This window comes from Brachionichthys hirsutus, chromosome 22, assembly GCF_040956055.1.
Source record: "Brachionichthys hirsutus isolate HB-005 chromosome 22, CSIRO-AGI_Bhir_v1, whole genome shotgun sequence".
Classification (NCBI taxonomy): domain Eukaryota; kingdom Metazoa; phylum Chordata; class Actinopteri; order Lophiiformes; family Brachionichthyidae; genus Brachionichthys; species Brachionichthys hirsutus.
This window is the reverse complement of record NC_090918.1, coordinates 2261887-2289709: the sequence shown is the minus strand read 5'-3', so window position 1 is coordinate 2289709 and position 27823 is coordinate 2261887. Positions and strand designations below refer to the sequence as shown.

Genomic DNA, 27823 nt, shown 5'->3' with positions numbered 1-27823 from the left:
GGATGACTTGTGAATTTTGGGACAACAAAAGTGCATTTAATAATATAAACAATCAAAAGAAAAGAAGAAACACTTATGGACACAATGTAAGCATATCAAATTCAATATGCAGGGTTCGTATCAATAATTTTACATTTGGTAAATGTATATTTTTTAGCGACATTCAAAGTAGTACAACCAGGTCTGAGTTTTACCATCTGATTTATAGTTTGGTAAGGAGGGGGGGGGGGGCGCAGAAATAGTCACCTATTTAGGAATTAAAATGCATGACTGTCCCAGTTGAACCCTCCAGAGTCAAACAAAAGGATCCTAGTTTCTTCTTATTTCTGAATTATTCTCCTCATCCATTAAAGTTGGGTCAAAGTTGAAGCTGTGCATTCCTGTTTTTTTGGGTTAGGCCTAACACAATCTAAACTTCAACCTTTGTCACCTGTTTTGTCCACTTTGTGATACTATTTACCAAAAACAACGAGGTAGTCTCATTAACTTTCACCATCACTGAACAAACATGAGCAACAACATTGTCAAAAACATAAAAAAAACTTATGCGCATCAGCTTGTCAACACTAAGCAGCTAACACTATACACTGTGCATATTGAGCAAATACTGTATACCGTTTTCCAAACTGTCCCTACACATACTTACATTACCTAACGCTATTCAAGTATAAATAACGGACAAAATGTGCATCAGATATTTGATGCATTTTGTTCTGAATTTCTGAGACATCATACTGAAATGTCACATAAGTTTTGTCTGCTCAGAAGTTTGCAATATTTTCTTAATTGTTTGGAGGCGGAGCTATAACAATTTACTGTAAAGATGATATCTGCAAATAATTTGATGTAATCCAATAGTTGTTCTTATTGAAAAAAAAGCTTGAGCTGTAGAATAGCAGTTTGAGGTTTTGGTACAATATCTGACGGAAAATGAGTGGACTGCCCAAATAAACAATCCAAAGCGTGCTGACATTACACCATTTACACATGGATTCAATCCAACACAGGGCTATCTGTGTCTTCAACAGACCTCATATGGTGCTCTCTGTGTTTGTGTCATCTTTGTTATTGCCGATATTGATCTTAGCATGTCCGTTGGTTTGGCTGCTCCCCTCTGCTCCATTTTCATTGGCCTGCTTCCTCAGCGCTAACTTCTTCTGTCTCTTTACGATTCTGCAGTAAAGGAATCCCCACATCATGTTGGACACCACGTAGAGTCCAGTAATCAAGCCCATGAATATCATTCTGCAAGTAAAAGTACATTGGAAAAGGGTTACATTTATCATTTTCAATTCTCTCTCTCTCTCTCTCTCTCTCTCTCTCCCTCTCTCTGTCATACCTAAAGGCATTGGCGTCGTACAGCCGACATGCTCCCCTGCCTCCACACTGCTTTGTGCCCCACTTCAAACAGGTTTGGTCAATCAGTGCCCCAAAATATATTGGAGGAGGTATCCCACCTGCAAAACAGACAGTCACACATGTTTAAATATAAAAAAGCCAAATTGTAATTGCACTTATCATTGCTGTCTGTCTAAGCATGGTTCTATGAGCCAATGCCATTACATAACAAATATCACAAAATGTATTTTCAGTACTCACCCAGAGTTCTTACTATCAGTGTTTGCATACCCAACGCCAGAGCTTTGAGGTCTTGTTGTACGGACCTGCAACATTAACCCACATGTACCGGTAATTATATGTTCTCATCAGCAATTCAATGTAAAAAAAATATATACAGGATGCAACAAAAGCAACAGTGTGAAAGACGTTGCACATCGTGTTCTGTGTTAGTGCCAAAACGGTTATCACAAGGTTTCTATTGTGATTCATTGACGGAATGCCATAAAGGCACATGCATGTTGTGAAAGAAGACGCTACAGGGCATTAAAAAACCTGGCAATCAACATTTTAGAGTGTCTGACCTCAGAAATACGATGTATCCTGGCGTTCCCCCGCAGGCTGAAATGAATGACCCCAGCGTAGATAACCCCATGAAAAGTTTGAAGACGCGATCGCAGTCACTCTTCCTCGGGCACTGGCCCAGTACTGCAGACATGTTCGTTCCTGGGGCCAACATCTCACCAGGACAGGTACAATTATGAAACATCTGAAGAAGAAGAATATGGGTAGAAACAATCACACAGCTGTGACAGTGGACTTTGCTTCCTTTTTTTTCCACATACTGCTACCATAAAGCTCTATGACAATTTGATTGGCACCTCTGAAACTTGAATATGTACGTAATGTCTTTAATCCAACGTGTAGATATTTTGAGTCAGCCTGTGACAGTCAAGCTCTTACAAAGCCTGCAGAAAAGTCACCATTGACTTAAATGTATGGATTTAGAGAATTAAAATAACTACGGACAAATCTCTAGCCATCAACATGCTAGAAAGAGCTTTTTCTCAAAAACCTTTTGTTTTGGTACGTTTTGAGCATCCAGGTCTGGCCACTCCACTGAAACAACACTTACTAAAGTGACACATGGTGTTTTACACAATATTGACTCCTACTTTACGTCATGCATCTATTACTTGATATACTTGGTGCCAATTATACCATTTTATAATGGCTTGAAAGCTTACCTGGCATCGGGACACAGCATCATGGCTAAATGAAGCTGAGTTTGCAAGCTAGTTCAGGTAGACAACGCTAGATGCAATATTCAAATGATAGGCCTCATTCGCCTCTTCCGGTGCTACTTGTTTGCCTTTGTTTGTGTACTTTTGTGTTGGATTGTTTCACCGCCTGCTCACCCATCTTATCTATTGCTAAGAGGAAGTATTGGTTGCCTTACTATTTCCCTGCCATTGCCAGTGGAGGTCTGACAGCCAGCCAGGCAGGGGGAGACATAGGTCATTCCATTGTAGGCACATACTGGATCCCAGTGCTTCTTTGAGCAGGAGCAGCCCATATTACACTCTGACAGTAGAGTTTGGTGGTTGTAGGATACTTGAGGAACCCTGATGGACATGAATAGACACCGGCCCAGTAAGATAGGCTTTTATTACGATGGATATCATTCTTAATGAATGGAATAAAGACATGATGTGTTTTAATTTCTGTACCTACCCCTGATATGAGATGGTGATACCGGCCACCTCAGCGTTGTCACAGTGGAGGAAGGACTGAACAAAAAGCAATGCACAGGATACAATGGAGGCGACCATTGCCACCCTGGCTGCGCCAATGACTCCCAGTTTGAAACGCTTTAGTATGAAGCCTCCAGTAATGATGCCCAAAGCGACTGCTGGGAGGTTCAGTGTACCTGAATGAATCAATGATAATATGGGTCAATCGCAAAACTAGATACACCATAAAAGGAAAGTGTTGCACCATCAACTAGTCATTCTTTCGTGTTCCTCTGATGTTAATGATTTTTGATGGTTAGTCTCTTAATATGCAAACGTATACAGTAGTTCACTGGTCAGATGCTACAACAAACACTATGTCAATTTGTTTTCTGAAACAAAACAAAAAAATGATTCTAGTTGGCCTGACAGGGTTAGGGTTAAGGGCATACCGGGACTCATTTTCATTGCCCACCATCGTTCATTTACATTCCTGAATTAATCGACCAAGTAAAGTATTTTAGAACCTCTGTTGTGAGAGGTTTTTTCCCCCCCACAAAGCATTTCTGTTGTTGTGCAACATGTCATAATAATGGTTAAGTGATGAAAAATGACCTTAAAATGTCTACAGTTATACAATTACAGTGCTAACTGTACTGGTACCATTAAAGTCTTATGTATTCTAATCTTAACTCGGGATGTTATCTAATCATAGAGAAAGCCAATAAGAGGGTCGCTTAGGGCTAACAAGTGAACTTTATCTTTCACAATCACACTTCCCTTCAATAACATCATTGTTTTCTATGCACAGGTCTACAAAGCTCAGTAATCAGATCACATTGAGGCCAGTTACTGCTTCATACCTATGAGCAAAATGGCCTTGGAAGCTGACTGTCCAAAGATCTGCTCCAAGAACTTTGGCTTGAAGGTGATCATTCCGATGAAGCCGTTGACGGACACCAAGTAGGTGACGATCATCAGCGAGAAAATGTTGTTTCTGAAGAGCCTCTTCAGAGACGGAATGAAATCTGATCAAACAATGCACAAAGACAGCAACAGGGTTTTAGTGACTCACGTTATTATTCTGGGATGAATATAACAGCAGCTGCACTTGTTGTCTTTTTGAAGGCATCTTTCTGAGGTTAGTTTGTGTCATTCTTTTATTATCTTTTATTATAATGCCTCTTAAATGTGAGGACTTTTAACACTTTCATATTGTCCTTTTGAGGACAATGTTAGTGTTGACATGGTTGACTGGGCCCAACAGTTATTATATCTCTGTCCTAATGTAACATTCATCTCTTGCCCACATTGAGTTATCAGTGTTTGTAGTTTATGGTGTGCATTATTGCACTGCTCATAAATCCTTTCGGAGGTTGAAAGGCTGATTGGATACCAGTTTTTAAATTGTACCTGATTTGAAGTACTTTTTCCACACATTCTCATAATGATCTCTCTTAAGATAGGATGATACCTTTAGCCATATCCTGAAAGGTGACTGGATTCTCTTTCTCCTTGTCCTCGTGAGTCTGGTTTTCTCCTGGTAGGAAATTCTCTTGCTCCGCCACACTGGTGACCTCTGTGCTTTTACTCTGGTTCTCCTCTTGCCCTTGCTTCGGCAAAGACTTGGGCAGGAACCAGAATGGGATGCTGGACAGCAGAATCAAAGTGCCAGACACTATAAAGCCCAGCCACCAGGCTCCCACCCAACGGGAGTCCTTATAGTTGATGGTGATGGTGTCTGGAGAAGCAAGACATACAAAACTAAAAACTTCAGTTGGTGGTCCCTACATCTGCTTTATCATTACAGTCTAGACCTTAGCAGGAGGTGGGGAGCATGCATGGAGGCCTCCTCTTCAGGGACCGTCAACATTTCTGTTCAGTTCTGACTCGGTTGTTAAGCAACAACAATAGATGGTGAGAAGTATTGCACCTTTTGTGCCTTGAGATGTCCCATACCTAAATCCACAGCGCCAATGTCGACGTAGAGCTTGGCCAGGTAGGACCCGAGCATGAAGCCAAAAATAGGTCCAAAGATTCCTACTGTATGGATGCAGGCTGTCGAATAAATAAACAGGGAAATACATGTACTTTAGACAGGACTGGTACACCGAAAAGTAAAAATGCAACAAATAATTACAAAAAAAAGTTATCATTGTACTGAAGAGTGTAAACAAAAACATGGTTCATCTGGAATTCAAGTTCACGTTCATTTTGGCATCTGGGATTGAATCATCATTTTAGGTTTGATTTTGATTACTAACATCTTCTACAGATGTTTAGTAAAACACATGATAAATTCCCATCTTTGAGTGAACTGTTCCTTTAAGAGTGTGTACTGTAATATAAACTGGTACAGACAGGTAGGAAGTACAGAATGACAAACCCAAATAGAATGGCGTGTTCTCCTCTCTGGAGAAGTCATCCAGATAAGACACGCCCAGAGGCACGATGGGGGTCTCTCCAATTCCACGCAGCATGTTTCCAATAAAGACGTAGACCCACATGGACGACCCAGCCACCTTTTCACAATCTGAAAGAGGGAAATCTGGAGTCAACACATCAACTCCTTCCGTGAATGCATGGATTTGGTTTCATATCTAGAATAGAAAAGTGACTGAAAGCTCAGGCCTTATAAGTCTTACATCTGATGCAATGATGAACATGTACCTGCTCTGGCCTTCAAATCAGGCCTGCCATCCGCATCGCTCAGGCTGTGGTTGGAGTGGCAGGGCAGGGCGGTGTCACTGCTGTTGAAAGCCGTGTGGTAAGACACAGTGGTCTCATATTTATACCTGGAAAACATTGAGAATTATTACATGACCTTATAAAAAAAAAAAGAAAAATACAGAGTAAAATACATAGAGTAATATGTACAGAGTCAAAAAATAATAATTGGTAAGATTGTTTTTCATAATTTGATTCAATTTAATCTGTACTAACGGTCCCTGGAGGAAGTGAGGCAGGGCTATGATGAAAGCTCCAACAGCCATGATGATACAGCCAATACCAATCAGCCTGGGACGATGGAGCTTGGCACCAAAGTAGCTAACAAAGGCTACGACCAACAGGTTGCCTGGAAAGGAAAGGAATTCATGTTAAAGAAAGTTTCAGGAATTAATTATACATACAAATGTACTTTGTTGCACAGACTTATATCAGGTTTGTGTGCGTCAGTCGATGTCTTGCATTGCTTGGCATCAAGACTGTAAATAAGGAGGACTCTGTTTTCCTACTGTCACTGAATCTCTGTTCATTTATTCATTTTATACTCCCAGGAAGAGACAGGATGTTGTATTTTCACAAGTCTTGTATAGTTTTGAATTTAATTCAAAACTAGAATGTGTTAATGTACACTAGGGACAAATCAAGACTTGTTTATTTATGCTAAGCTAGTCATAGCTTCCTATTTTCTGTGTAGAAACGGAAATTATTGCAAAATGCTTGCTAACCCAAAACCGGAAGCAGGCAAGAATGGTGCTATTGTGTACCCCATAATTCCAATAGTCCTCTGAACATTTTCACTCATACATTATTTACCATATAAAGTTGTAAACCCATAAATATGAAATAAAAATGAAACATACCGATCTCAAAGCTTCCGTCTATAACCCCGGTGAGGGAGCTGGGGATATCAAAGCGCCTCTCAATCTGTGTTATGGAGCTTTTCATATAGGCTCCTCCAAAGGCTTTGGTAAAAAATACAAAAGCTAGAGAGGCCAGAAAAAGCTGGAAACACACAAACACACACACAATAAGATATCAGATGAAACTGAGAGGGAGGATTAATCTGCTTGTAAGGGGTTCCAGTAATGCAATGAAAGGATTTCCAGTAACGCTTGTTGTGACACAAAGGATAAAGGGATGTAATGTACCTTTTGCAATGAGCGTGAATAACTGTATTATTACATGTATTTATAAGAGCTATAATACTTTGCATGTGTTTCCCCGATTTTTTTATCCACTTGTTCCTTATTGGTTTAAATGCAAATGTTTATATTTTCATTTCCATATCCTGTTGAGCGTGGATAATATTTCATTGGAGCTTTTACTTTTTATATCTTAATAAAATGTATGGAGGTAAATCCCCAAAAAATGAAACAAAGTTAAAAATAATTGTAGATCTCTTGGTCCTGGGAATTAATCTAATATCTGTAACCCAAGTCTTCTTTGGAGTCAGACACCTTTAATCCTACAGCTCATATTATCTTCACCACAAAGACTATTAAACAATGATAAGGAGGGGGAAACAGGGCTGTAGGTCACAGACATCCATGACTGTAATTACTTTCTTTCTGCTCACACCCGGCAGATTCAGAGTACAGCTCAACTAACCCTCTGCACTTTAGTGACCAATACCTTTTACTCAATATTTTAATCAATGCCCCATTTTCTTGTAGGATTAGACTGTTATCAGGAGGAATTTCATAAACTTAAAATAAACCAAATGGAAGCACCTCCTCAGGAAACGCACAGATCTAGCATTGTTTTTTTTGTTTTTTTAAGGATAATGTACAAATGAAATGCACAAGCCTTTTAATGACCCTATACAGCTTTGTTCCTATTTCATGAGCAAGAAGTACAGTTTTCATGGCCGGAGTTGGTGCTAAAGTCTTAAAGGTTTATCTGTCCCAGAGGAAAAAGCAGGATTTATTTTTATTAATTTGATATTTACTGCATTGTGAGGTGTCATGTTTGATGATCAAAGATAAAACTGAGATAAAAGTTAAGGTTAAGATAATTATATGCTGATAAGAGTTGTTGAGATAATGATTATATTTTTTAGCTCGGCACCAACCTTGTTTTATTTGTACTCAAAGCAGTAGCTTAAATAATTTAGATACCGGGAATCAAATAGCAACATTATTCATGCATGATGTATTGAGAGCTGTTCCTCAATATGCTTTGTAATAGAGGTAAAAGGGGAACGTTTCTCCAACCTTGAGCTTGGACCAACGGGCCTCACGTGGTTTTTTGGACTCTACACTCATGATGCTGCAGAGAGATAGCAGAAAACACACCGACGAAGGACCTGCAGAAATCAAGCTACAAACAAAATACAATTCAAGATTATATCCAAAAATATATTCATTTCATCTGATTTATTAAATAGATTTCAAATGCAAAGAAAAGGAAAAATAACCACCACCTAATCAATAAAAGTGGTGTCAAATGTGAAGTAGGAGGTAATAAATGTTGACGTATAAATAGTCATTTTTCAGCCGTTGCTGCTTCGCCACAGCCACATAGTAAAAAAAAAAAGGTTGCTGGCCAGGCTATTGTATGTGATTTAAAACAGGCTGCATAAGTTTATTTCATGTTTTTACGTCACCAAATTCATTCAAATATGTGATCATTCTGTTTGTATACTTAGCTTCAATTGATCTAATCATGCCAGTAGCATGTTAGGCGCCGCAACAACATGGGGAAGTTATGAAATTCATTCCACAGGCAATATTTTTCCTCTAGTCCATAAAAGTATTGCATCATCTACCAGCAGAATCTAGGGACATTTCAGCATGCATGGGGCAAGGCCAAAAATGTAACACAGAGTACCCACGACCTTTGATCTATCAGATAGGACTGCAAAAAGCAACGCGATTTGAAAAGGGACATTACATCACTGGCTCAGGAACACATTTAATTTCATTTACTAATTCAGATTAAGACACATGAACATTTTTGCCTCTAACTTTACTGATCACGCTATTAGTCTGACGGGTCCAAACTTTCAAGTAATTTTTGGAATTCCTGGATGTAATATCCTCTGGACTAAAGAGGAATAGAACCATCCAGATTGTCACCAGCACAGTCTTGTGTTTGTGCCCTCTTTGTAAAAGTGCATGCACTGCATAGGCCGGCCTGGATTCACGTTGTTATGTCCATGTGGGAGGATCTTAATATTTCTCTCCTTTCTGATCAAAATATCAAGCTAGTCAACAGTCAAATGTTAATCTCCTCACTGCATCTGAGAAAAGAACCTTATATGGAATTAGAAACAGTCTAAAAAAAACAAGAAGGGTATTTACCTGAGAGGCAGCAGAGGTCCCACAAATGATGGGAAGGATGATGTGAAGCAGTCGCTGTACTTGGCAGGACTTTGTGTTCAAATCAAGAGTCTTATCAGAGACAATCTATAACAGTAATCAGTAACTCATGTGTACGACTCATGTCAGTGGCCCTCCTTCCCTTCCACACAAACACCAACACACGCTTACACACAAACCCAAGCCCAAACGTGTGTTTGCATTCAGAGGTCCACTGAACGCAAACACACACACGCAGTCTGTTCGCATCAACACATCCTCCTCTGTGAACATCACAAGCTTCGGACTCGCACTCCGTCTGAACACACAACAAACCGCAGCGTGACGCTGGACACGGCTTATTTTACAAGCCTGCCGTTTCTGTCCGTTTGCCGTTTTCAAAGAGAAAAGTGTTTTCTTCTCGTGGAGAAATTCAGCTTTTGTAGAGACGGGCGTTTCCTTGACCTGATCAAAGTCTTCCTGTCCTATTGATGGCCCCTAACAATGGCCCTCTGGCCCTCTCTTTGCAACTCAATGGCTGAATCACACGCGTCACAACACGTGATAACATTATTAAAAGATAATCAAATTATTACACTCATCACTCATCACTCAGCAGTGATATTTTTTATATTTACATTTTCAGCTGAATTCTTCTTCCACAGAAAGTAGGATAAAAAAACACGGCTGGTCACAATCAAGCTTTTATTTTTTCGACTATCAATATTATTGATTCCAAAGTATTTTATAATTTGGAATCCCCCCCCCCCCCACACACACACACAATGGGTTGATGTGAGCTCGACCCCTGGTTTGTCCCGCCGAGGGGGTTGCCACAGCAAATCGACCTTCTAGTCGATTGCATGCTTAATTCTGGCAAAACTATACGCCGGATGACATTCCTGACGCAACCTTCTGCATTTCCCCGGACTTGGGACCGGCTCAAGGGAGACGCTACCTCTGCTACCTATGAGGCTGCACACTCTGGATAACGTTAAGGAACAACATTCATACTACAAAAGCAAGTGATTAGCACACGATTCATTTAATTTGTCTTGTAATTTCTTTAAATACAGAGGATAAACAATGGATTTACATTCTTAGCATAACTGATAATCCAGTTCAATTTGTTTACCCCGTAATTCCATTTGGAAATCTAAAGCATACATTAAAGTCGAATTCTTGGCTCCCGTCTGGGCTGTGAGGGTTTTTCAGCGCAGTATGAAGCAGGCTCTGCACTCACAGCTGGTGATGTGGTTGTAGGTGTATTGTCTGGTAGTGCGGTCTGAGCACTGCAGGGTCATCGGCCTCCTCTCTGAACGCCACTCCTTACAGCACTGGTGCTTCTGCTCCACCTGCAGGTTACCCATTAATACAATCCTGTGGTGGTGAAACACGGGCAAAGAGGAGAGGATTGAGGCTTCCATGCATTGTTTTCATTATGAACACGATTAACTGCTGCTCTTTATACTCGCCTGGGCTCAGACCCACAGTGGCCCTGACAAATGGGGACCCTCACAGTGGCGCTGCAGCTGTCCACAGTCGTGTTGATGCTGGTCACCTTCGCAGCGCAGCCTCCGTTACCTGGAGTCAGAGGAAGAAGGTTCAGCAGAAGACTGGCAAAGTTTGAATACGTGTTCCTCTTGTGAATATTAGTTAATTTGCAATAAACTGTCAAAACTGAAATTTCAGCGTTCAGAAAAAAATTAAATGTCATCCGTAAAATTATCATATCGCTTTTCTAATTTTCATTTTACTTACATGTAAAGCAGCAGTGTTGATCATCCCAAACTCTATCCTCCTGGTATAAAAATAAAGAAATAAATAATATATACATGTATACAGAAGCTTTAATTAATACTGTTCTATGGACTTTTGGTTCCAGTTTATGAAGCTTTCATTGTTTTTACGTTTCCCCGTCATGATGTTTTATAACGGCAGAATAAAGAGCCTTCTTGTCCACATTTATTCATAATAAAAGTCTCAATTTTAACTGCATTGCACCTCTTCACAGTGTTCTGTCGGACAGACTTTAGTATCAGTCTGAACGCCTTCAATGCTGCAACTGAACGACGTGCAGGGATAAGAGGTGTCCCTCCATTTGTCTCCCAGCTAAGGACAAGAAAAGACACAATACAAAGCAATGATTTCCTAAACCATCAGTCAGACCAAAGATCCTCAAGAAAATGAAACTATTGTAGGGAAAATTGGGGGAAATCTCATCTTGGGTTAAGTCGGCCTTATTTTTTCTCATTTCAGTCGTCGTCTGTATTATTTGATATTCAAACCCTGAGCTTTAAACATATTTACGCTTTTAGATCGTATCTCTAAAATGTTGCAGACCGATTCGCAGCAAGGAGTTTCACGTTGCAGCGTTCTATGCAGCATACCTGGAATGTTTTTCCATCGTGACTGCATGTCTTATCAACTGAAAGATAAATCAAGACAAAATCAATGACTGGGCTGAACAGAAAGCATCACTTTATAAAGGGACGAGTGACACGTACCACACATCTGATCACCGCAGCAAGATGTGTTCATTAACACAGCGTTGGGGCTGCAGGTAGGTGTCACTGAAGGTTTTGGAATACACTCCTCTGTACAAGTCTGGTTATTACATGTACATGTGTAACAGTTGGACTCCCACACCTCTCCTGGCTGGAATAAATACAGGTATATTTTAAAATCAAAAATCCCTCCTAGACTCAGAGTTACTGTAAATGCGAAGGTCCTTACTCGTCTTGGCTCCCCGAGTGGCCCCTTGCAATCTGATGGACAATAAAACAAATAAAAAATTATATTTTGAAAAGACGAAATATATATATTGTAAACCAAGATGTTCCTAGTTTCTACTCACAGGAACAATCGGACACGCAGATGTTTGAGTGATTTCCTGCCTTGAACTGGCCACTGGGACAAAAGCAACCTGTGCTATTGTTCTCGAGGGAGGCCCCTGGGTAGCGCACTCTGTACGGGCAAACAAGAGGGGGGGATGTTGAAACTCAAAGAAGAGAGACTAGCGAGTGTGAGGACTGCATTTGGCGAATTTAACAAACCCTCCATGGCAGAAGTCGTCCAGTTTTTCAGGACACTCGTGGAAAACCAATCCCTTTGGACATAACACGCCTGAAGCATGAGCAGGTCGAGTTTTATAGGGAAGAATGTATGATTTTTAACCAAAGCATTATATAAAACACAACAATGGCAAACATGCACACAAGACAATGGACAGGAACAAGATTCAAGGTCCATACCACAGCTTCCATTAGTTAGTTTCCTCCAGTCAATGCAGAAGCCAGCTTTCTTGCACTCATCAGCAGCTTGCTCCAGTGCAGAACAAACTCCATTCCTGCAGGAATCAAATTGACAGTTCTGCCTCTTCTGGATCAGGTTCACATACCGGCTGCAATTTGAAAAGGCTCTGAGGAAACAGTAAAGCAGCAAATTACAGAACAAATCACACACTGCATTACAGTAAAATATTAAATATAATATATTGCATTCTGCCTGTATTTATGGCTACATCTCTACCATCTGTTCCCTGACAGGGTGTGCATGAAGAGCTTACGGGTGGTGCAGCAGCTCACATAGGGAGCTCGCAGGACAGGAAGTGGTGGTAGGGGTCACGCTGGTTGGCGCCGGAGTGATCCGGTTGTGACACGGTACATCTCTAGGTGCAGAATAGCAGGCTGGCTTCGATGGGTCAGCGTAAACCCAGTCATGAGCTGTCTTTTCACAGCAGCTGTCATCCTCCAGCTGCCCTCCTTTACGAACACACGATCCAACACCACACACACCTGGAAAGAAGGGGAACTGCAAGTCATCTGATAATACACATATGCAGTACATTCTAAATGAACTAACTGAAACAGTCAAAGTTAGGAATTAAATGAGCCAAACCCTCAGCTTTGCAGCATTTATATCAGATAACTGCAGCAACCATTTGTCTGTGGTATTGTGGTGTGCAAGATAATTACCTCAGTATAAATAATATAATGACAGGCATAATATCATAATATAATATTATTAATATTATGTTAATAGTAACTTAATATATGAAAATCATCTGCTATAGATGACTTAGCAAACATTTAGGGACCTAAATCTTAATTATGAAATTAAGGTGGCATTAGGAAGACTTATAGAAAAAAGCCGTATTTAACAGATTCTAAAGGTTCCTTTGGCTGGCATGTAAATGCCCGGCCCCTTCCCATAAAAAGCGCAAGCAGAAATTTACAGTATACCCTAAAACTAGATCGAAAGTGAGAGGCGAAAAGAATATGCATGCAGCATGCTAGGTCTTTGTTTGCTCTATAGAGCATGCACAAACATTATAGAGTCTATAATGTTCCAGACGACTATAATATAGAGCATGCACGGCAGCATTACTCACCACATTGACCTTGTGTGTTGTTGTGGAAGTGCTCCATGGCCAAGCTCACCTCCAGGGTCCAAAACGGACTTACAGAAACACGAGAGCGGATCTCCGGGATGGCGACGGTGACGATGTACCCCGTAGTCTCAAAGCGCCACCCATTCTCCTCGTATGGTGGCATTATAATCGTGTTGTTCAGAGTGGCCTTGGTCAGATTAGATCACACATCAAATTAACTCCTTCTCTCAAGAGAGTATGGGAAAATGTATTATACTATGATTACATTGAAGGATATTTATACTACCTGCACTGTAAGCAGTTGTGGGATGATATTGAGTCTAGCTATACTGTCCTGATAAATCAAAATGACGCCTTTAGCACAGGAGCCTTCAAGACCAGGCACACAGTAGTAGTTGTCCACAGCAATGGTCAGATGATGACGTGGTGACTGCTCCTCCACCAAGATGTAGGTGCAATCCTCCATAAAATCAAAGGTTAGACCTTGGAAAGTGATGTAATGCGGATCTCCATATAGCTCACAGAGACCTAGAGACAGTCGGAGAAAGGATTGTTGTTGTGATAAAATCAGTGACTTTTCCTCTAACAGCAAGTATATTGAGAAGAAACGAAGGTAAAAGCAGAGCAATGAATGAAAGCAGCACAGAGACTTGGATGAACGTACAATCACACTTCCATGTTTCACAGCATCCGTCAAAAACGTTTGTGACTTGATTCCTGGGGCAGACTGGAATGGCAGACTCGGGACAAACCACTGGGGTCAGCGCTATGGTCTTATTCGTGCACGCCTTATGGAAGCAGTCCTCCGTCCATGCTTCACCACAGCGCCAGCTTTTCTTCTTCTTCAGATCTTTACACTCACACAGTGCTGGTTTGAAGACAATGAGCACAGAATAAACATAAATGATTGTTTAATTTAAGAAAAGCTTAGACAAGCTGAATGAAACCTACTTTGAGGAATGGAGTGTGCTGTTGATGTGAGTTGTGTCTTTGTTTGAATGGATTCAGTGGTTGCCGGGATGGTGGTCGCTGCGGTGGGGTATGTTTTTTCTGTCGCTCTTGTGACTTTGTCAGTGGTTGTCGGTTCGGTGGTAGATGATGCTATGGTAAATCCTTCATTTGTGGACGTCTCATTGGTATTTGTTATTGCTGGAGGTTGAGACGTCACTGCATGATATGTTGCATGTGAGGAGGAGGCAGTAGGTTGAGTGGTTGAATCCAAAGAGGAGGCAAAAGTCACAGTGGACGCTTCTGTTGCAGGACTTTCAGTCAAACCTGAGATAGTTGCTGGGGGTAATTTTGATGTTGGCTCTGTATATCCTGATGTTGATTGAGTTGTGAAGGTGCCTGTTGATACGGATGTCTCTGTATTCCCTGACTCTGTTGTCCATGTTGTTGAATTGTTGGTGAATAAAGCACTGGGAGTTGTGTAAAGGGAGCTAAGTACACTGCTAGGTGGTTCCGTTGTAAACTCGGATGTGGTTGTCTGTACTTTAGTAGATTCTGCACTTTCAGTTGTCACTGTAGGCCATGTTGGGGATGCAGTGATTGAAGGAGTGTTCTTGATTTCAGTAGTAGATGACGTCGGTGTGATAGTGGTGGTTACTGGACTGTAAGTTACATCTGAAGGGGTAGTTGTCAGTGTAGAGTTGGTTGAATATACAGTTGATTCAGTGGTAGTTGAAGTGGCTGTAGCTGTTGGTGCAGTTGTTTGTTTAGAGGTGGTTGAGGGCAACATTGTTCCAGTAAAAGCTGAAGTAGTTGTTGGTTCAGAGGTGGTTGAAGGTACCATTGTTTCAGTAGTAGTTGAAGTGGTTGTAGTTTTTTGTGTAGTTGTTGGTTGAGAAGTGGTTGAAGGTACCATTGTTTCAGTCGTAATTAAAGCGCTTGTAGTTGTTGGTTCAGAGGTGGTTGAAGGTACAATTGTTTCAGTAGCAGTTGAAGTGGTTGTAGTTATTGGTGTAGTTGTTGGTGTAGAGGTTGTTGAAGGTACCATTGTTCCAGTTGTAGTTAAAGCGCTTGTAGTTGTTGGTTCAGAGGTGGTTGAAGGTACCATTGTTTCAGTAGTAGCTGAAGTAGTTGTTGGTTCAGAGGTGGTTGAAGGTACCATTGTTTCAGTAGTAGTTGAAGTGGTTGTAGTTATTGGTGTAGTTGTTGGTTCAAAGGTGGTTGAAGGTACCATTGTTTCAGTAGTAGTTGAAGTGGTTGTAGTTATTGGTGTAGTTGTTGGTTCAGAGGTGGTTGAAGGTACCATTGTTTCAGTAGTAGTTGAAGTGGTTGTAGTTATTGGTGTAGTTGTTGGTTCAGAGGTGGTTGAAGGTACCATTGTTTCAGTAGTAGCTGAAGTAGTTGTTGGTTCAGAGGTGGTTGAAGGTTCCATTGTTTCAGTAGTAGCTGAAGTAGTTGTTGGTTCAGAGGTGGTTGAAGGTTCCATTGTTTCAGTAGTAGTTGAAGTGGTTGTAGTTTTTTGTGTAGTTGTTGGTTGAGAGGTGGTTGAGGGCAACATTGTTTCAGTAGTAGTTATTGTGCTTGTAGTTGTTGGTTCAGAAGTGGTTGAAGGTACCATTGTTTCAGTAGTAGTTGAAGTGGTTGTAGTTATTGGTGTAGTTGTTGGTTCAGAGGTGGTTGAAGGTACCATTGTTTCAGTAGTAGTTGAAGTGGTTGTAGTTGTTGGTTCAGAGGTGGTTGAAGGTACCATTGTTTCAGTAGTTGAAGTGGTTGTAGTTATTGGTGTAGTTGCTGGTTCAGAGGTGGTTGAAGGTACCATTGTTTCAGTAGTAGTTGAAGTGGTTGTAATTATTGGTGTAGTTGTTGGTTCAGAGGTGGTTGAAGGTACCATTGTTTCAGTAGTAGTTGAAGTGGTTGTAGTTATTGGTGTAGTTGTTGGTTCAGAGGTGGTTGAAGGTACCATTGTTTCAGTAGTTGAAGTGGTTGTAGTTGTTGGTTCAGAGGTGGTTGAAGGTACCATTGTTTCAGTAGTAGTTGAAGTGGTTGTAGTTGTTGGTTCAGAGGTGGTTGAAGGTACCATTGTTTCAGTAGTTGAAGTGGTTGTAGTTATTGGTGTAGTTGTTGGTTCAGAGGTGGTTGAAGGTACCATTGTTTCAGTAGTTGAAGTGGTTGTAGTTGTTGGTTCAGAGGTTGTTGAAAACAACGTTGTCTCAATGGTAGGTGAAGATGCTATAGTTATTACTGTAGAGGTGGATTTATGCACTGTTGTTTCAGTCGTAGTTAAACTTCTCATAGTTGTTGGTGATGTGGTCGTAGTTGGAGTTGTCATTAAGATGGTTGAAGTTGAGACAGTTGATGTGGCAGTGGTGGCAAGCGTTGTGGGTGGAGGTGCTGTTGGAGTAGAAATGGAATTAGAATCTGGCTTTTTGTAAAAAAAAAAAAAAAAAAAAAAGCATTATAAAATGTACTTTATATTTTTGCATTATGTTGAATGGCATGTGAAACAGTAAATGTTGTCATGAATGAATACAATTTGTACTCACGACAGCTGACTTTCCCATTTTCACAGCGGCTGTGAATAACAGACATATGCCGTTTTCAATATTACCGATAAGGAAGAGTAGTTATCATTACATTATAATTATGCTGTGTATACTTTAAATAAATAAATGGTCCAACTTACCATTCAATGGAGTGGATCAGCACCACTGCAGCAGGCTGAACAATTGTGTCATTAAAATAACATGTGCAGTTTTTCAAATTTGTGCATTCACCAGTGTTTTCATCATAGTATGGCGTCTCCTTTGAACATCTGGGGTAGCAACCTTTTCCAAAAATAAAGATCTTTATTGAGCGGTTTACTGCCATAATTAGACACACAAAGTGGCAATAAGACAAGAATGCCACTTTTCAGATTACGCTGAACACTTAGTGTGTGTTAATAAGAATTTGCTTTGGTTGTATATTTGAATCTAATTAAGAACGTCTGAAAGTTACCCTCCAGTTTGTGAGGGAAGTAGTTGCGTTCGCTGCAGGTCAGCATCTCTCCACAGGCGTCATAGTGCCAGGTACACAGTGCCTGCTCATTGTAGTAGTCACAGTAGACCGCTATGGTTCAATAATAACACTCAATTATTCTTAGTGAAATTTCAGCGACAATTAACTCTTTCAGTGCCAATAACGTCTAAAGACATTTTTTTAAATAACCCAAACATTCACTGCCAATCCTGACATTGAAATCTGGATCTCTTCAACGGCCAATAACTCCGGAACGGAAAATGGTAAGAACACACTTTCTTTTCCTGATGAAAGAAGAGATTGATCTTTCGCTTGATATGTTTGGAATATTCTATGGGGATTGGAAAATTGGCCATCATGGGGAAAAACTGGGGCACTCAGCATATGGCTGAGCTGAAAATGGCTGGCACTGAAAGAGTTAACACTCCTTTCATCATAGATCATTACAGTTAGTATCAATCCTTTGCCTAACAACCAAAATTACTGAAATATGGATCAATGTTTATGTAAATCATGTGAAAGACGAAGCATTGAAACGTTTGAAGGTTTATACTGTACTGCATGAGGCATAATATTCTTATGAAAGTATCTTTAAGCAAGATATGATACGGCCAGAATTGCCATAGCATAGAGCAAGTGGGAACAACTTACGACACAAATCAGGAGTTCTCCATTGTACGCAAACATCCTGGTCACTGCAGGCCTCTGCGTAGGCTGCCACAGCCGTGCAGAAGCCCAGGAACTTCCCCTCGAACTCACAAGAGCAGGACTCCTGCACACAGGCATGGTAGTAGGGCTGGGGGTCCACCTGGTAGTGCAGAATATCCAGAAACAAAGATTAATAAAAACATATATATCAATAATTAATACAGCCCTGGCCATGTTGTTAGAAGCATGATAAGTATATAAAATGCGTACTTTTAAGTGGCAGTCTTTGAACGTGTCTCCTGTAAGGATCATGCAGCGCCGCTGGGCCCAAGCGGCGCAGTATGAGTTGCGTTCACATGGAAATATTTCAGCGGTCACATCAGTGCATGGAGGTGTGGGGATTTTCCAGCTGTTTCCAAACGCCAGCGGACTGGACACCACTAAAATGACATTGTAGGGTTGACGATTGAGGCATTGCTGCTGGTGAAACCAGCAGAGAACATACTTGCCTTCTGAGAGACTTATCTGCAGATCATTCATCTCACTGGAGTCAAAGTTTCCACAGAGGCCACAAACCCGGTTCTGAATGATTTAACAGTTAAGATACAGAAAGAATGTTTTTACATTTTGCTAAATTCCAGTCAAATTGTAGAAGCTGTTGACGTATTGGAATATAAAAATATATCAGTGCTGAAATTTGTTTAACCATCTCTTTTTTTTTTATTCTATGAATCACTCGCCCTCCAGTGCGCATGCAGCTCTATGGTGATGCGGGTGTGTTTGTCCCAGACGAGAGTGATCCCTCTGCTCGGCACTGAGACGATGATGTAGAGCCCCACAGTGTGGGTGGAGTAAAGCGGGTCCGCCTGTAAAGTCCACCCGTCATGGCGCCTTTGGGTCACCGTCATGTCGCTCAGTGTCAGGGTGACTGCACCCTTTAAGGACAAAGGAGGTCACAACAATGTAGAAGACAATGTTTGTGTTATTGCTGAAAGGTAATCGCAGGCATGGCATCCACCTGCAGGTCCAGGACGATGGAGCGGGAGCAGGTCAGAGCCTCGTCGCAGCAGGGCACCGTCTCCACTCTGACAGAGAAGCTGCCGTTTCCCGTTCCACAGTCATCCTGGAGTGAAATGAGCAGTTAGCAACACGGTGTTATGAAGATATGACAAAACTACAACCTCTGTTTTACAGATCTAGTTTTGGGTACACTTGGTCATAGTGACAGTTGAGGGGACAGACAGGAAATGAGGCGAGAGAAGGGATGTATCTTCCAGATGGCGCCTCCTACGGTTGCCCTTGTGCTATCGTGCGCTCTGTTTTTTTTTTTTTTCACGTCTTACACCCGTGAAGAGCTAATGAACTTTAGCTCCACTACTCCCACATACCTTTTACCAGTCTATGCATTACTGCCTCTTCGATCAATTTGAATGTATTTCAAAGAGGGACCATGACGCCCGAAACCAAATTCACAGTCGGCCCTTCTTGTGTTTGCTCTCACCTCTACAAGCGTGTACTGGCAGTGTCCATCAAAACGGTACCATTTGGAGTCAAAGCTCTGGTAGTGACCATTTCCATATACTTGGCATGTCCCAGGACACGGCTCGTCTGTGCAGTGCCACTGACCCCGACCGCAGACACTGTCCGACAGAGTGCGAGACTTTTACTATTGTGACTTCATGAGCTTGTGTCATAATTAAACAGGACAGCTGCACTAATGTCACCAGGTTTTGCAGTTTGTCCTGACGCGTTGTCCTGCAGTGAACACGCTGCCGCTGTACACGCAGGTGCAGTTCTCCAGAGGCACGCAGTTTTCACGGTGATCCTCATACTGGTTGTGTGGGCAGTAGCAGCCGCTATCGCAGGTCATGTTGGTCACCTGAAATCACAGTAAATTAAACATCTGTCAGCTGTTAGCCCGCCACAATAACGCAAACCCTCCCACTTTTAGATCTATATATATGTAAATGCAATGACAGATTTATGAAGTAGTTGTTTTCATGTCATCACATCACAATAAATAAATGGTAGATGCAAACATATAATCTATTGGCCTACCATCGGTTTACTGAGACTGTCGCAGGTTTTCTGCGCTGTGTTCATCGGGTATCCTCCACAGTGAACACACACCTTTCCGTTTCTGCAGCCTGCAAGCACGCGCAGGCTTTAGTGAGTCAATTCCAAGTAGACTTTTACAAAAGGGAAAAGCTAAATGTGATGTCACCACGAGTGCTGATATGGAAAGAACGTGTATTTTACCACAATCCTCCGAACATTTCAGCTCTCCATTCTCACAGATGCTGTAAAAACACCGAATATTTGATTTGAGATACAACATGACTGGGAACGTATGAGTGGACAATAGCTAGCAAAACTAGAATCTTAAGATAAATGGTATTTATGTACACATTTTAAATTAATGTAAATTCTCGTAAACCAACTTGCCAAATTCGTCCGTCAACAGCGGATGACCCCGGTGGTATCGTACCACCATAGTAGTGACAAACACACTCTGCCTTTGGGGTACAGGTGTGTCCTTGGTTCAGGTGAGTTCCCTCTGGACAGCCACAGCCCTCTACAGGGGCGTCGCCCAGCCCACAGCGGGGGTCGGGGCCAGATAAAGAGCGGCACGTGCGGTTGCAGGCTTGCACATGGTAAGAGAATACTTGATTCGTCTGACATGTCAGAGCTGCAACACAGCATTGGTTGCTGTTGATTCAACTGTTAATCAGTTCATAGAGCCTTTTAACTTTTCAATTTGAACTCACTGCAGTTGGTAGCTGCCCTCCAGTCGCCCACATCAACAGCCAGACTGGCACAGGCTTTGGCATAACTGCCCAGAGCAACACACAAGCACTGCTGCAGGCCGCCGCCACAGTTACATGCTCTCTGAACGCAGGCCTGGAAAGAGGAATCATATATAGAGTGATCAATGACAGGAAATAAAAATATTTAAATTATGACTTATATAATATATAATTATTCTTACTGTGTGGTAGTAATCAGGTGGAATGTGGACATGGCACGTTGCAAATATCCCGCTTGGGTCATTCAACACAGAGCACATTTCATCGCCAAATATTTCTGCAAAAATATATTAGAATAGTAAATTGTGATTGGAATTGTTCCTTTCTAATTTTACTTGTATCATATCACAGACAATCAAACGTTTTCTAACTTGAAAAGCACTTCAGTCTCCCTACATTGTGATTTACACCAAGAACAAAGGACCTCCATTTATTTTATCTATATTTTTATATTCCTTAACCACGAAAACAAACTTTTAGCAATTGGATTCACGTTAATATCATTATTAGTTTAGACGTTATTCACAAAAAGCATCACTTTCAGTAATGGCGGTATCTTCTGGATCTAAATCCGAATTTTGACAACAAATTTAAAGTGATCCAGAATCCAGGATCTCTTCTGGATCATCACCAAAATGTGATTTCCTCGTAAGGTTCCCGACATTTCCAAATTTAATCGAGATCCGTCCAGGACCTTTTGAGTTATCTTGCTAACAGACAAACAAACAAACCAACGCAGGTGAAGACATGACCATTTATACAGCTCCATTCACTATTTTGACCGATACCGTTGTCTGTGCTGATGCAGGTGCTGGGAATGTTCACTGCACAAACATCCACACTCCAGGACAGAGCGAAAGGCTGAGCCGCGTTCTCAACGATCCCGCTGCTGGTGGTGAAGTCGTCTCTGGTGTCGTTATTGTTGTTTCCACAGAGGCCTGAAAGACAGACCGACTGTAACAACAACGCTCCATCTCGATTTGGCGATGTGCTCCTTACCTGAGATCATCGTGCTGTGGTTTGTGAGTGGGGTGATGCACAGCTGGATTTCAGGGGACATCTGGACCTGGATCTTTATGCCAATGGACGTGTGGACCTGGATGTACGTGGAGGACTGCCAGAAGACCAGAGCATGATCTGAAGTGTGACAGGGGGTGATGAGGTCACACTGGTTACTGTCTTTAATGAATATTCACATCAAACAGATTCCATTCAGGAGAATTCTTCACTTTGTTTTTACCCGACTGATGAAGCTCAGTGATCTCCTCCTCGCCAACTTTTGCCATGTTGTGTGAGAATGTGTACGTTTCCTTCAGATCCAAAAGAAGACGCACAGGTGAACAGTCTTGCTTGTTTAACTTTTAAACTTAAACCATCAGAGACTGTTTCTACCTGATAAAGCTGAAGATTGACCGTTTCTAGGGACGGTGCCTTCTTGGAGAACTGAACCGTTATTGTCCAGTTTGAACCCTTAGAGTTTAAAAACAGCAGTTAGTATCAATAAAAAATAAAAAATACAATTACAGAGGATGGTGTTTAAATGTCGGGATAAAGGGGAAATAGTCACCTGCGATGCAACATATGTACATTTACCGGGTACCACAAACTGTTTGCCATCGAATGATGTCACAAACTGCCCTTCAATGAGGCAGCTGGTGGGGCAGATGCTTTCTGAGCAGTGCCATTTCCCACTCTCACACACACTGTCAGGAGAAATCACGGTGAAATTTAAAGCACATGTAAGTTATTTTCAAAGTAGTTTTTATCGTGTCGAAAAGCTTCTAACAGATAACAGTACCGGTACATTGAATGCTATATATATATATATGGTACGGTAGATGTCAGTATTAAACCATCCGACGGTTCAATGGGACCAGAATGAGATGATTGGCTCAGGCTAATATGTTGCTCGAGATATTAGCAAAAGTAGCTCACCCAGTGGGACAAAGCCCACACCCACTGCAGAAACCGAAATTTGCAGCGTCTCCTGGTGGCAGCTTTGCTTGTGCTTATCTGATTATTTAGGTTTGCATTTATCAGCTTCCTACTTCCGGTCGTAATCTCACATCCGGCCTCCAAGAAGCATCCCAGCAGCCCCTTACCATGACTGACACTTGGTGCTGCGCGTGTCTCCGGTTGAGTAGCTCTTGCCAGCAAACACACAGGGGCAGTTTGACACGTGCACGCAGTGAAATCCATCCACGTGATCATTGAGCACCTTCTCTAAAACGTACAGATCAGTCAGAATGTTCCATATTGGGCTGTTCGGTGCTGATGAGAGACGGTGGCGTGGGGAGCTGGAAGTCACCTTTTGGGCAGACACAGGAGCTGATGAGATCCTCGGTGGACAGTCTGGGGTTTGGGTTGGAGCAGCTGGGAGCGAAAGCTGCTCCCCTCTCGACGTAAACCAGTTCTCCCGGACAACCCGGCTTCTCTGTGTTCGCCCACAGAAACAATCGCAAATCATCCGTCAAGCTGACACCTGAGCTAATTTGAAGAGCTTTGAATGCACTGTTTAAAAGAGCTCTTACCACATTTGGTCACGGCTCTCCATGCGTCCCACACGAAGCTCTTTTCTCCACACGACTCGGCCACTTCTTTGAAGAAAGCGCAGCTGACATACTTGTTTGTTTCGTATTTGTAAATGTTCTCCTGACAGAGTCGGAGGTGATGGCGCACCCCGGCTCGCAGACAATCCAAGGTGTATGAAAAGAAACGGTTGCATATCTAAAAAAAAAAAAAATCCTAATCAGATAATAGCCTGAATCATATTGTGATTCTCGCTCTTTTAATGCCGTTCTGTTTTCCTTTTCAATGGCTGAGGCTTTGACTCGTCATAGCAACAGCGAACTGACCAGATTGGCGGCAGAGGCTGGATCCAGGGTTTGGCATGCCTCGTCAGGAAGCTCGCTGTCCACGATCAGCTGCTGGCCGATGGCTGCGTGCATTAAAAATTACGTTGTTAGAAATGACTGTTTTCCAACAGGAAACATCAAAGTGTAAGAAAATGAGCACCAACATAATGTCATCATCCTTTGCATTAATTTTACAAGGGTTACACTTGACTTTTGTTTGTGAAACAACATTATACCTGGGGTGTTGAGCTTCCCACACAGTCCAGTCATGGCGCCGCTCAGCTCCTGGTCCAGCACCACCTGAGAGCAGAGTGTGAAACGAGCAGTGAATGCTCTAAACGAGGATGTCGCATCTTGCACAATGTGGTGTCTTTGCTTGCGACGCGGGGAGTCAAAGCCGCCGTTGAGCCGTGTGGCTGACTTGACCCGACCGTCGATTGGTGTCCACTCACCCACAGAGTGTCGACCCCCCCGGGGACGTTGTGCCAGGTGACGGACAGCGGGAGCAGAGAGCTCTTCAGCTTGGTGTAGAGGCCATACTGAAAGATGTGCTGGTAGGTGTGGTCGTATGGAAGGGAAACACTGGCAGCCAATAAATATACATTATTGTCACATAAATACAACATCATATAAGCAAACCATAGCCTAAGAAAAGTAATTTTTAGAAGGCAATTAAAACAGCAAAGCTATTTGGTTCTTTAATTTTCTTTTTTCTATATTTCTTTTCCTTGAATTTAAATTCCCACCCCGCTTTTTATGTATTTATTTTTCCGAGTTATTTTGCTAATTTGGAAGTGTTTTACTTATATTTCGTTTTTTTTAGTTTTATTTTGAAACGGGCCCGGCTCACCCAGTCGGCAGCAGATATTCTACATCCATTAAAGACTCCGCCATTACTGAATAACTTCTAAACTAATACTGATATCAAACTGAATCCAATGGCTAAAAGTTTGTTTTCATGGTTAAGGAATCTAAAAAATATAGATAAACAAAATGTAGAGCCATTATTTTTGGTGTAAATCACAATATAGGGAGAGTGAGGTGCTTGGTGGGGGTCGGCGCTCTCTGGGTGCTTTTCTCGTTTCTTTTTGTGACACAGAGTAGATAAGATTTTGTGCCCAAACCTTTTTTTCTCCACCAGGATTCTTCCATCCTGCAGCACAGTCTTGATTTTGTTGATGATTATCTCAACTTGGACCAGGAGCCCGTTGTCACCACGCCGTATGGTGATATCGCATTCCACCCGGTTGTGGGTGAGACGGGTGAGGGTGAACAGGCAGTTGGACCGCAGATAGAAACTGGAACCGTTGAAAGGCTGGACAACCCCACTTCCAAAGGTTCTGCAAGTGTCTGAATGATTGAAACCAGAACTCAACCATTCTGAATTACTTTAGCATTTTTATTATGAAAAATTCATCCAACTTTTTTCCCTCCACTATTGAACATTTTATTGAATAAATCACACGCTCAGTTATTATTTCAACATCATTGAAATGATCCGATCAATACTAGTGGCCATACTCACATGTCTGAGCTTCAGTCGTTGTGAGCGACACTCCTGCCCCTAAAATTAGGAGAGAAATAAAATCAGACAAACAGGATTAAATATAAAAATGATTGTCAATGAACAATAAAGTCGGTAGAAGAATAAATTATTATATTGTGATTTTAAAAAAAGAGGATGAACAAAGACATTAACATTTCTGACTAAACAAAAAGTAAATTTTTCCCACAACTCAATATAAACCGGATTCAGTGACTTTCTTTATTACTCCGGTCTCTCTGAAGTAATCAATATCTCTTTCCTTCATCGAAAGTCTGCAATTAAAGCCTTGCAAAACCCGTGAATAGTTGGAAACAATCAATAAAATAATTTACAGAGAATGTCCCAACTGTAAAAATTATCCCTTAGTCATTTGACTTTAATTTCGATTTTGTGATATTGACACATTTTTGCTTTAGAGCAACAAATGAATAGAATTTAAAATGATTAAATTGAATCTTTAGTTGCTTTTATGTTCGAATTGTGTCCAAATGATGACTTGAGTGATGTCATCGTACCTGATAAGACGGCGAGACAGACGACCAGCAACCATCGCTGTGAGGTCATGCTGTCTGATGAGCAGGGGAGGCCAGGAGGAAGTGCAGAAACAGCCCTCCACATGGCTTATATGTGTGTGTCACCATACGCCTGTATGATTGTGACATGCTCTGGTCACTCCTCTCCATATCAACTCTCACACACACACACACACAAACACACAAACACGGGCTTCCATCAGTTGTAATACCAGGAAGTAGAAAACTCAATCTGATTTAAAGAAATGCAAATGAACCAGAAACGATCGCTGCGCCTCTTCCTCATCGCGCTGCATTGAAGAGTAAAGGAATTAAATTACCATAATCCCTCTGGCATAAACTCCCGTGGGAAATTGTGAGCGTGCAAAACAGACGGATGGATGCATAAACACAGTCTGGAGGAAATCGAAGATTCAAGCCAACGCTAGAGTTTGAAACTCGAGCCTGTTCTTTTTGTCCCCTACAATCACACACGTTCTGACAGACATGGCGACATGCTTGTCTCCATCCGTGTCCCTAAACTCATACATACCTAGTTAAATATTAAGTGCTCTATTATGAACTGTTGCTTGCTCTGGGCAAATGTGGTGATGAATACAAAACGCTGTTGGTAAACCAAGGATAAGAGGAAGAGGAGGAAATGAGTCTCTCGGGTGCATGAACCAGGATGTAGTTGGGTATTTTCAGAGAGCTGTGGGGGGGGGGGGGGGGGGGGGGGAATACCACGATGTTTGAAGATGTGCTCAGTAGCTACTCTGATTTCCTTCCAGGCAGAGATTAAACTTTAGGTGTGACTCAGTGAAATGTAAAAAGGTCAAGAGGCTTTAAAAAAAAAGTCTCCGTTAACAGTTATAGAAAGAAACATGCAAAAAAGCTGCCAATAATCTGAAGCTGGACTCGGAACCGGTTGAAGAGCGGATCTCGTTTTCACTTGTATCCTATCAGCTGACCTGAGTTGATGGCCTTTGCTCCTTGAGCGGCGCCATATGTTGCGAGCTAATCTACTGATTCCTTTGTTCATTTCCTCCCTACGAGGATTGTGTTCTAACAAACCTGCTGTTTTCTTCCGTCATGCAGAACCCAAGCGAGCCCCGTGAGATCATTGTGGCTGGTGTTTATCCTGCTCCGTGTGTTGTGTGTGGAGATTTGTTCGGTAGCACAGTTACATGGATTATTTTATAGTTCATTAGTATCCGTTCTACGTTGTTTCTTTGTTGTGAAGCGCCTTGAACTGCAACTTATTTGAAAAGTGCCAGGATTTTATTAGAATTATTGTGCCCCCCCCCCCCCCCCCCATCAGTCTTTGCCAAATCTATTCAGGATGCTTCTTAAGGTTCATAGAACATGAACACAAAGGAAACTGTTGACTCAGTGCAGATCAATGATGGAAGACCTTACTCAATAGTTCTGGACAGCGTTGCTTTACCACTAATGTCTGCCTCCTTACCTGATACATGCCCCCAAATGTTATGTTGGCTTAGCTGCATCGCAGCAAAGGGAGAGATCGAGGAGAGAGAACATGTCGGGTTTCTTTCAGGTGTGATCCAAATTAAATTTCGGATGATTTTTCAAACCCGGAATGGACTGACGGAATGAGCCCCGTCTAGACTTTACCTCCAACATGCTGAATAAGAAGGAGTCACAGCGGAAATCTTCTGGATCGAGATGTCACAAACAAACGGCCACCCTGTTATACACACTAGAAGCACGTCACATCGCTAATGGACTGGAATCACAGGCCATTATGTGGCTGTGTTCACTCTCCACATGTTGATCTTCTTCAACACATGAATGCATTTACGACCGTGTCGTCTGTCCAGGCTTGCAGCCACACAAGCGTGTCCACGCAGATCCCCGTTCGGTGCTTTCAGCTGGATCGATGCTGGAGACGGCGGTCGATGAGTGTGTAAAGCGAGTTCTGAACACCAAGAGACGAGGTTTGACACAGGGTCAAGTCTTATTGATCGCTCTGGGCATT

At 41.9% G+C, this 27823-nt stretch overlaps 2 protein-coding genes across 2 annotated transcripts; both read right to left on the bottom strand.

Annotated features, from left to right (window-relative positions):
• Window positions 1–1031: 1031 nt before the first annotated feature.
• Window positions 1032–8062, bottom strand: LOC137910734 (solute carrier organic anion transporter family member 1C1-like). Its single transcript, XM_068755133.1, has 14 exons — window positions 8012–8062; window positions 6659–6800; window positions 6015–6147; window positions 5742–5866; window positions 5458–5604; window positions 5031–5129; window positions 4546–4812; window positions 3935–4099; window positions 3073–3268; window positions 2798–2963; window positions 1923–2107; window positions 1600–1664; window positions 1340–1457; window positions 1032–1245 (listed from the first exon to the last, which is right to left on the bottom strand). Exons 1-14 carry the CDS (start codon window positions 8060–8062, stop codon window positions 1032–1034), a joined length of 2073 nt encoding a protein of 690 aa, XP_068611234.1.
• A 2246-nt stretch (window positions 8063–10308) lies between these two features.
• Window positions 10309–25876, bottom strand: LOC137911057 (mucin-6). The gene is made up of 42 exons (XM_068755479.1): window positions 25803–25876; window positions 25292–25305; window positions 24891–25116; window positions 24219–24348; window positions 24003–24066; window positions 23767–23849; window positions 23443–23638; window positions 23220–23345; window positions 23014–23134; window positions 22479–22614; window positions 22304–22381; window positions 22152–22221; window positions 21911–22048; window positions 21700–21849; window positions 21094–21188; window positions 20873–21005; window positions 20550–20793; window positions 20364–20404; window positions 20163–20251; window positions 19829–19983; window positions 19606–19744; window positions 19123–19227; window positions 18845–19039; window positions 18614–18686; window positions 18375–18544; window positions 18108–18264; window positions 17436–17546; window positions 17122–17263; window positions 16982–17010; window positions 14155–14358; window positions 13777–14018; window positions 13491–13677; window positions 12666–12894; window positions 12352–12518; window positions 12154–12223; window positions 11955–12064; window positions 11834–11865; window positions 11605–11755; window positions 11488–11525; window positions 11110–11209; window positions 10573–10681; window positions 10309–10477 (listed from the first exon to the last, which is right to left on the bottom strand). The coding sequence occupies exons 1-42, from the start codon at window positions 25874–25876 to the stop codon at window positions 10309–10311; spliced, it is 5292 nt and encodes a 1763-aa protein (XP_068611580.1).
• Window positions 25877–27823: the final 1947 nt, after the last annotated feature.